Source organism: Folsomia candida, unplaced genomic scaffold, assembly GCF_002217175.1.
Source record: "Folsomia candida strain VU population unplaced genomic scaffold, ASM221717v1 Fcan01_Sc004, whole genome shotgun sequence".
NCBI lineage: Eukaryota > Metazoa > Arthropoda > Collembola > Entomobryomorpha > Isotomidae > Folsomia > Folsomia candida.
Window position 1 is genome coordinate 10,964,295 of NW_019091196.1, and position 10,512 is coordinate 10,974,806.

The window sequence follows — 10,512 nt, forward strand, 5'->3', positions numbered from 1 at the left end:
CATTTTTATTTTTCCTTGGATCAATCCAATAATAATGACGAGGCATCATTACCGAAGCTATGTGATACTGCGTGGATCAGCTATTGTGTTCGTGGCACGCCGCATCATTGGTCTGGTCATGTACCCCGTCACACAAAATTATGGCATGCATATACATGTGTAGATTCCTTTCAAAAATTCTGATCTGGATTCAGCTCAGGATGATTGATTGTCGAGAATCACCTTTAGGTTTTAGTATTTAGTCGGAGGAATTATAACTTTGAGGTTTAGTCTTCAGGGTTCAGTAGTCCAGTGAGGAGAGCATTATTTTGTCCGGATTCCACATTTCGTTCACTCCGTATTGCAGGGTAAGTAAGTGTATCATCATGTCTACGTCACGTTCGGGGATAATAAAAGCATATGTGGCAGATATGTGACGTAGGTTTTATTATGCATATATTTGCTACTCCTCAGTTTCCGGCCGGTATGGTCTGAAATTATGTATGATGCAATAAAAACGCGTGTAACATATGCAAAAATGTTTCAAATTTTATCGATTACGTAGTAAAGCACGTTGCCCAATTTGATACATTGTACAAAATATATTTCAGGTTTGTTTTCCACCATCAATTCAAAATGTGTGGAATTTGGGGATATATTCTCAAACATCGTGGCGTCCTGTCGGACGAATTTAAGACGAAATTGTATGGATCCTTCTTAAAAATTAAACACCGAGGTCCCGACCGTTCGGACTTTATCGAGTTTGACCTCTTGGTTCCCTTCTTCCTGGGTTTTCATCGCCTCGCCATCATGGACAACACGTCGAACGGGGATCAGCCCTTCGTCTGTGAGTGGCAAGGAAGAACAATTTACACTTTGTGTAACGGGGAATTGTACAATTATCAAAGTTTGGTGTCCAAGTACAATCTGGAGATGAACTCACAATGCGATTGCGAAGGTTATTTTTTAGCAAATAAATTTTATTTCAACTTTTAAAATAATAAGTTATTAAAAATCTTGCAGTGATTCCTCACATTTATAAAACCTTTGGGATCGAAACTTTAATCAACGAAGTGAAAGGGGGAGAATTTGCCTTCATAATTTTGGACATTGACAAGGAAGCCAAAACTCTGACTCTCCACGTTGGTCACGATCCTACCGGGGTCCGACCTCTGTATTACGCCGAGGACTCGGAAGGCATCGCATTTGCGTCCGAATTGGGAGGTTTGGTTGGAATAGTGGAACAGACAAAGATCAACATGTTTCCCCCGGGGAGCTACATGACTGTCAAGCTGGGAATGGATGGGAAAGTTACGGAGCAGATTAAGCAGTACTACAGCTTCGATGCGATACCCGCTTTCAAGGAGCCGCTGGGTGTGGACATCTTTTCGGACAATTATCTCGACGTGGTTTGTCGAAAGGTATTGAGAAAAACACTGTTATTATTTCGGCCAATCATTAACTTTTGCAATAAATGATAGATAAAAACGACATTTGAAACGTGCGTAATAAACATGCTGCATGCAGATCGCCCTTTGGGAGCACTGTTATCAGGTAATTTAAAGTTATTCAAATTATATATGTCGGTAAGATTACATTGGATGTATATTAAACTGAATAGGAGGGCTCGATTCTAGCCTCGTTGTCGGTGTGGCGTCAAAATACCTCCGGGATCATTGTGGTGGAAGAAAGCTTCGTACGTTCTCAATTGGGATGCCAGGTAAATCTATAGACGAAACATTGTAGAAAATTCTCACTGACAAATTAATAATTTCCAGGAGGGACTGATGGTCCTTATGCAAAAAGGGTTGCCGAATATTGCGGCACGGATCACACTCATTTCGAATTGACGACGGAAGACTTTTTGGAAGCTATTCGAGACGTGATTGCAACAATTGGAACATTTGATATTACAACTGTTCGGGCGTCAGTAGGTCAATATTTGGTGTCAAAGAAGATCTCGCAGGAAACAGATATCAAAGTCTTGCTTATTGGGGATGGTAAGTAAATAGGTTTATTATCGTTAAATGAAAAAATACATACTTATATTTGCATACTGCTTTAAGGGAGCGATGAGTTGTGCTCGGGATACATGTACTTTCATAAGGCCCCCAATGCTGAAGCTTCGCATCTCGAGAATTGCAGATTACTCAAGGAAATTGGACTATTTGACGTTTGCAGAGCAGATCGTGGTATCGCACGCCATGGACTTGAAGGTATTTTGAAGTCTTTTATAAATGTTTATATGCAATCACTGGGCATCAAATGTTTCCATTATTTTTCCTACAGCACGCTGTCCATTCCTTACATTCGATTTTATCGACTTGTATTTAAAGTTGGACTGTCGCCTCCGAACTCCCGTTGAGGTTGGTGAAACAGAATTTTTTCGCAACATTCAGATTTATTCATTTTATTGGCTTATTTCAGGGCGTTGAAAAATGGCTGCTTAGAAAATCATTTGAAGGAGCCAACATTCTTCCGGAAGAAGTTCGGGTTCGAGCCAAGTGTGCGTTTTCTGACGGGGTGTCGAAAAAGGAAAAGTCGTGGTTTCAAATCATCGGTGACCAAATGGCTGATGGAGTGTACACGCAGGAGGAACTCATAACTGCGACAAGGACGTACAGCCACGTTCCACCAGTTTCTTTTGAATCTCTGTACTACAGAAAAACCTTTGAAGAATTTTTTGGTAACACGGCTCATATAATTCCTCATTACTGGCTTCCACTTTGGTGTGGGGAAACTAACGAACCAAGCGCCAGAGTTTTGGATGTTTGTCGTGAAGAGTAAATTAATTCTTGTTTGTGTGAAATTGTGGAAATAAATAGCAGAACGGCTTGAATTAAAGAGATTAAAGGGTACATATTTATTACATTTGCGACTGTTGTGACTAAAATTTGAGTACAAAATAAGTGGATTGTGTAAGGAAGCGTTGGTATTGGAACTATTATCCGTCGTGTGAAGTCGAGGTCTATTTTCCATAACCACCCCAACCCCAACCACCCCCACCGTGTCCACCACCGCCCCCGCCGTGGCCACCACCACCATAACCCCCACCATAGCCGCCTTTCCCTCCGCCGTGCCCGTAGCCACCGCCGTGGCCACCCCCACCGTACCCCCCTTTACCCCATCCACCCCCGCCGCCGCCATAACCGCCGCCCCCGTGACCCCCATGACCGCCGCCTCCATGGCCCCCATAACCACCCCCTTTACCCCATCCCCATCCACCCCCACCGCCGCCGCCATAACCCCCTCCTCCTCCGTGACCTTTTCCCCCACCGTACCCACCCCCTCCGTGGCCACCCCCACCGTACCCACCTCCATGACCTCCGCCCCCATGCCCTCTACCCCCACCATAACCGCCGCCGCCCCACCCCCATCCCCCATGTCCACCACCGCCCCCACCGTATCCTCCTAAGACAAAGTAAATTCAGGTCTCACTCTTACTATACTTCTCACTTTGTAATTCATACCATGACCTCCGCCGCCACCCCCATGACCATATCCGGCAAAGACCACTACGCACAATCCCAAGAGACCGGCGAGTATCATTTGCTGTAAGTTAATTAAAGTTCAATTATTAAAATACCATTTTATATTTTACAAGTTCGTACTCACCAATCGATTCATTTTCAAATCTTTTGTAAAACAAATTTCTGAGCCACACAACTTATCCCAGCCCTTCTGGCCAAATGTGCCTTTGATCTCGATACCCCACGGGTTTATATAAGGGCAAGGAGGAGGGTGGGCAAGTCATCAGTGCGACGACATGATTTAAATTACTGAATAATATGTACATACATAGTAAGAGATACCCTTGCATCATTATTACTTCTCGTCGTTGTGTACACAAACCACTTAACTGCTTGATCCATTTGAAATTTTACAGATCAACACTGATGACTAAAACCTTCATTTCATCCGACGCTTGAAACGACGACAGCGATACCACTTTACGTTTAGGTTGAGATATTGCAGCAATTTACATGAAAGTAAAAACAGTCACTGACTGACGAAGGTGTGTATGCATACTCTGATTGGATTGGTACTTAATGAGAATAAGGATTCAGGAAATGGTTAATTGTATAAGAATTAGATAATAATAATACACACGCCACAGCCAACCACCACCCATTTACTTTTAAATACCTTCATTCTTACGAAAAAATTCATCTGCCTAAGTTTCTATCAAACCACATCCAAGGAATCTCTGGTGAATGACGTGACAGAAATAAAGGACCCAAAGTGAAACGTAACTTTGAAAAACAATGGTAAAAGGTTAAGTTAAGGTTTGGTGGTGACAAATAAAGTGAAGATGTTTACAAAGTGATCTGCCCATCATCATGAGAGCCAACCACTAATTACATACGAGTGTACGATTCAAGCGACATTCAAAAGTTTACAATTGACAGACATTTGTTGTTTTACGTAATGACCGAATGATCATCAAACAAAGGTGCATACACACGATTAGATTGCTGCTTGGGTACAAAGTGCTTTTTTGACATTTGGCATATAATATTTAGTAGGTTAAGTCAATTAATGTTGCTCACATCGCATCGAACCCTTTGTTTACATGCATATGAAAATTTACAGGTTATAGAGTCTCACCTTGAAATTGTGTTTAATCAAATATAAACATTATGATACAAAACATACACGAAGCAGGTAAAGTTTGGTCGATCCACATCATCACCGCCACCACCCTATCCATACATTTAAGGAATAGTTAATCAAACAATTTAAATGTGTATGGGAATTACCAAAAATGTTTCAAAGTAAAGTTGAAACAATTAGTCATGGTGGGTGACTCTTCTTTTTTATTTGCATTTACTCCACACACACAAATGCATTCAGTAATTTATTTAAACAAGTGTATACACGTACATATACTTACATAATACATATAAAGTAGAAAGTTAATGTCGTGATTTTATAAGAATTGATTGATGCATTTTTGGTCGTATTTTATATATTTATTTTGCAAAATTTTGAGTGCGTGTTTTTTCATGTGATTCTTGTCAGAGTAAAATCAGAGACTTTAGACAGGATTAAGAAAATGACACAGTTTCCCACTAATGGATGGATGGACATTGCAAATTTCGAGTTGCAAGAACAAATGCAGTTTATAATGTAGAAGACAAAAGTGCATTATTTTAAGTATTTCCTGTCGTTATCACCGTCAGAAAAAATTATTGCACATTAATGCACATTTTGTATTTTATTATAGGTCGCTTTTGGCATGCTTTGTTTTGGCATGACAGACATAGTATTATCGACCCGGATTAAAGTTTAATCGTGCTGAATGCAATCACTTGAAGTTTATTGAGTAATCTTTTTCACATAAACCTTTGTGTTTATCGATATCTTGAAGAAATGCAAATTCTGCAACATGCAAATAGAACATATTTAGTAAGACAAATATTGCTCGATTAATGGTTGAAATTCGAAATAAATCGATGTTAAATGCTATTACAAATAAATAGTTTTTACGAATGGGCCAAGTGTTTCGGGAATTATTTGTACAAACAGTTTGAGCGACAACCAATTAATTAATCTGCAATTTTAATCTGACATGCAATACGACACAACTTGTGTACATAATTGATAATAAAGAATCGTGAGAAGTGATCGGTTTCAGAGTCTGTTTCATTTACACATTCCTTTTAGTTCCACGAAAATAAAATCCAAAGTCAATTTTTATTTCTTAGAATTAAATATTTTTAATCAGGTAAGTATTACAGATAATTGGCACTGTAATTAATAAGCCAATTTGACACAACAGTAATTTCTCGAAGTACTTTTTGCATAAAAATTTATCTCTGATTCGGGCATAATTATAGAAATAATTTAAGTTAATTCGTAACATTTTAAGAGGCACAAAACAATTTTTGTGTAATATCATCATTCTTAATACTTTGTACAATTCGCATCTTTCATCTTGGCATCTCGGTTGTTTTTATTGCACTTCTTGCAGAATTTTCATACCATGCATCTCACTGCATAATGCATCGCAGCCAATATAACCACAATTATACGATCGCAAAATCGCAACACTTGCAATTATTAATGAGGCATTTTAAATCGTTTAGCTGATTAGCATCATAATTTAAAAAAAGTACACATGCTGCAATTTTGTTCATGTCGAGTGGCACGTCCCATTTTATATCTCATCCCCACCTCACGACCTTAATACAAATATCGCCCCTTTAAATCCACGACTACTGTATGCATGCTCTTATAACTTACTTAACCACCCACCCACGCCAATAATTACGACTTTACGAAAAAAATAACTAATGCCTAAATGCAAGCCTAAAACCATTCAAGTTTGAACCACTGATTATGCAATCATTGAGATTCACCTACTAAATGAAACCACAACAACTCTCGCATCACCTACCTAATCAGTAAATATTGGGCAGGCATAACAATGAAATCAGTAAAATTGGCACTATTTGACCAATAATTCAAAAGTGTTGATTGCATGCAAACATTTTTGTCATGTAGTGAGTGAGTCACATACATCGTCGTGGTGTGGGTGCTGCTCTGGTCGTGCTTATTGTTCCGATGGTGGCAGATTATTCCGGGTTGACGACGACGACGACGAGAACAAAACTCCGGGTGCAGACAAAAGCAGTTTTTAGTTGGTGGTTTCATTCCTGGGCAGAACTTCGGGCCGAGAGCATATAGCGAGTCTAATATCCAGCCGGAAACTACTACCACCAGACCACCACCACTAACTACCACCTGCCTGCCTGACTGTCTGACTGCTGTCTACTTTGTATTCTCGTTCAGTCTCTGACTAATAATAGAGTTAAATTAATCGGAAACTATTTCTCCAGGGGGAGGAGGAAGGAGGGGGTGGCGTTTTTTGTACATTTGCTAAAACCAAGCCTTGTACAAAAGTTAGTTTGAGTTGTGAGAGAGAGAATCTGTAGAGAGAGACTCACTTTGTACATATTATATTGGGTTGGAGGCAACAGCGACCCGCCCCAGACTTCCAGACGACCGGAAGGAGCCGAAATCTTTGAAAAAACTTAAATTCAACGATAAAATAGGTAAGTGGGAGTTCCCTCTGGTTGTGTTTTATAACTTGTTAATGTTAATACTGTGTTCATTGTTGATGACTCAATTCGTGCCGTGTTTTAGTATCGTACATAATTTAAGTATATTATTTTGCCTTGAATTTGGATGATTTGAGGAGTTTCTTAATTAACTTGGTTCAGTTATGGGTTAGATTATGCGTTAAACAAAGTTGAATTATTCACACGCAAACCCGAATTTAATTATTTACCGTGTCTTTTTCTTTACAGACATCTCTCAGCCTATCTATACTACCTGCATCGCTTCTCGGCTGGTTGCACTATAATTGAAGCCGACTATCTCAACCTGCACTGCATAGTAGGACGGACTGCACTCTACTTATTTATACTGCTCAATTATTTGAAATTGAAGACATAGTGCATAGGAAACAGTCAGGATGGCTCGCGTAAATTTGACGAATGCCTCATCTTCGGGGAGTGGGAACCGATTCTCGAGCGTTTTTAATAGCAAATATCCCATGAATTACAACCCGGATTACATGACATTGTTCGAGTTTGAAAAGTATGAAGGACACGAAAGCGTCCGAATTTGGATGTATGACCATTGGCAGTGGAGTGTCTACGCGTCTGGGATTTATGTAGGGTTAGTAAAACATATAAAATTAAAGTCGAAACCACCAAGCGAAATAGTTCTCATGAAATTTAAATATCATAAACATTTTTTTAACATAGGTTGGTTTTCGGGGGACAGTGGCTGATGCGAAATCGTGAACCCTTCAAACTGCGAAGACTATTGACAATTTGGAACATTTTCCTTGCCGTCTTCTCCGCCATTGCATTCCTACGAAGTAAGAACATAACACAAGTTTTGGTAACGCGTTCAGAGCTTAATTGTTAATTTAATCGTGAATTTAAAGGTATTCCTGAACTGTTGGTATCTATCCTGGGCCCGAATGGAAGTTTACATAAGAGTGTCTGTTTTCTGTAAGTTTCAAGTTTATCGCAAATATGTTAAACAAACATTCCCAAGTTACATGAAAGGTATTATCAGTTGTAATGAAACTATTTTAATGGTATTAGACAACGAATTCAGCGAATATGGCTCTAATCTAATAATAATTATTGGACATGGGTTTGATTATTAATCTATGTAAGGCAATCGATTGTTCTTCTCAGGCAAGAATAGGTCGGCATAAACAGAATACAATTTTGTTGATTACACGACAATCATGATGAATTTGACTTGGGACTTGTGATAGATCTTATCCGATAGTAGTATAATTATCCACGCAGAAGAGGATATTATTAGGAAGTAATAATCGATATTATTCATTTTATAATACAACCAGCTTAGAATAGGCCGTCGGCTCTATTTGGTTTATGAAAATACAATCAAAGGTTGAACTGAAGTGTAGCATTACTACGATTATATTATTGTAGCTCGGTCACCACAATGGTAATGCCCTCTCACTCTCAAAAGCACAGGATTATTATTTGCAACCCAACCTTATCGATTTTGTTTCAGACACTCGTACAATAGGCTTTATCGTAGTTTATTGTGGAGTGTATGGAGTGATCGTTTATAGTGCAGAATTCTGTCGGATCATTAGAAAATTCAATCTATTATATGCAGTGTGAAAGTACATGGTTATTGTACTCGAGGGAGGCTTAAGAAATGTGCATGCTTCATGGTCATGTTATTAGGGAGTAGTTAGCGTTTATTTAAACTTGATATGAAACTGTACATACTATGTACTCCACAATTTATGAAATCCACTCGCAAACTGGACGCTGGTTCTATGTATCGATTTTAAACTGTGTATAATGACTCCGTTGAGGTCATGGCTCATTTATCGTTCCGTTGCGTGACGAATGAACATACCGTTTGTACAAATAACACGTAATCAAACATTCATGAGGAAGAGAAAGCCCATCCAGTTAAGGTAGGTTAGTCGCCCGGCAGTAGTCTGGCTAGATAGTGAATGTTTGGGTTTTAAAGTTGCGGTGATGAGGTGGCTTTATGTTTATTTTGGCGATAAACCTTGTTTTGTCTGTATACATACAATCATGGGCAGTAAAGTTTTATCATCATATAACCACAAACAAAATGATATACTCATGCAAACTATGATTGATGTGCCGCGATATTGACAAGTTTGTATTATTTTATTCAAATCAATATTGAAATTGATAGATACCTGTATATTTTATATTACTATTCTACTTTATAGCGAGAATCACAACCCGGCTACAAGTTTATGGGTAAGAATATGAATAATTCATATATTTCACCAATCCAGTAAAGAGGAATTGATTTTAATTAAAGTATTACCTTTAATTTTACAGGGCCTTCTCTTTGCTTTGTCAAAAATCGTCGAGTTTGGTAAACACTTAAAATATTTATTGCGTCTTTCGTTTAATCCCATTACTGATGTATGTAAAACAATTGTTTATAGGAGATACCGTATTCATTGTATTGCGGAAACAACCTCTGATATTCCTCCACTGGTGAGTATGAAATAATAAACGCTCTTCATTGTATTTTACATCAATTGCTCGTATTAAGATCTAATCAGAATTATGATCACTAAATGTGAATGATTTAATTGAATTATTTCAGGTACCATCATGTGACCGTAAGTTATCAGATCGAATACAAAATCCACCTTTTTAAATAATACAAATTTTAAATTATACTACTTTTTTCAAAGGTTTGCATGTTCTGCTGGTTCGCTCACGGTAATCAACATTTACAATTTCACAAAAAAATTATGTGCAGTTTTGAAGATGGATGTTTTTAAGAAACTTGTCGTTTATAGGAAGTCATGACCCCACTAGTCGTTGGTTTGCTGACATGAACTTGTTTGTTCATTCGCTGATGTATACTTATTATGCTCTTCGATCGTTGCAAATCAAACTGCCTCAAACTCTAGCTCTGAGTATTACTTGCCTTCAAATTACTCAAATGTTGGTCGGAATTGTGATCAGTTTTCACTCTTACTCTGTCATTGGTAAGTTTGAATATATTTTGATATTTTTAAACTTAACTCACAAGCCGCAACGTTGTATTAAATTTTATTACCTATTATTTTTGATCCACAGTGAGCGGTGAAGAGGTAAGTCGAAAACAACTCGTATTTGAGAAACAGTGTCACTTGTTAAATTGAAATTAATGTATTTTCTTATATAAATTATTCCAGTGCCACCGACCGCTATCAAACATCTACGCAAGTCTGGGCATGTATGCTACGTACTTTCTCCTATTCGCCAACTTCTTCTACAAGGCGTACATGACCAAGTCAAAGAAGAGAAAGACAGCATAAAAGCCAGCTACACCTGCTACCAAAAACTGCGTTTTACTGATCTACTACTCAAGTCAAAACTCCAGTGACCATTACATAATAATCTATGCATAATACTTTCTACTACTGTACGTTACCTTTATGAATGTTTCTAATAAACTTATGGCTTACAGCAATATCACACGTAC

The 10,512-nt window shown here is 38.3% G+C and overlaps 2 protein-coding genes and 1 long non-coding RNA gene across 3 annotated transcripts; 2 read left to right on the forward strand and 1 right to left on the reverse strand.

Annotated features, from left to right (window-relative positions):
* The first annotated feature begins 189 nt into the window (after positions 1-189).
* LOC110848933 (asparagine synthetase [glutamine-hydrolyzing]) lies at positions 190-2,827 on the forward strand. Its single transcript, XM_022096296.2, has 9 exons — positions 190-347; positions 591-937; positions 1,003-1,400; positions 1,461-1,533; positions 1,601-1,699; positions 1,758-1,979; positions 2,046-2,195; positions 2,269-2,345; positions 2,407-2,827. Exons 2-9 carry the CDS (start codon positions 616-618, stop codon positions 2,764-2,766), a joined length of 1,701 nt encoding a protein of 566 aa, XP_021951988.1. The 5' UTR covers positions 190-347; positions 591-615; the 3' UTR covers positions 2,767-2,827.
* Positions 2,828-3,354: 527 nt separating this feature from the next.
* Positions 3,355-4,348, reverse strand: LOC118435166. Its single transcript, XR_004834550.1, has 3 exons — positions 3,595-4,348; positions 3,450-3,531; positions 3,355-3,390 (listed from the first exon to the last, which is right to left on the reverse strand). It is a non-coding gene; the product is annotated as an uncharacterized LOC118435166 (long non-coding RNA).
* A 2,142-nt stretch (positions 4,349-6,490) lies between these two features.
* LOC110849220 (putative fatty acid elongation protein 3) lies at positions 6,491-10,502 on the forward strand. The gene is made up of 12 exons (XM_022096601.2): positions 6,491-7,037; positions 7,293-7,665; positions 7,755-7,870; positions 7,940-8,006; positions 9,254-9,284; positions 9,369-9,405; positions 9,479-9,530; positions 9,643-9,658; positions 9,734-9,761; positions 9,842-10,033; positions 10,125-10,138; positions 10,223-10,502. Exons 2-12 carry the CDS (start codon positions 7,460-7,462, stop codon positions 10,343-10,345), a joined length of 882 nt encoding a protein of 293 aa, XP_021952293.1. The 5' UTR covers positions 6,491-7,037; positions 7,293-7,459; the 3' UTR covers positions 10,346-10,502.
* Positions 10,503-10,512: the final 10 nt, after the last annotated feature.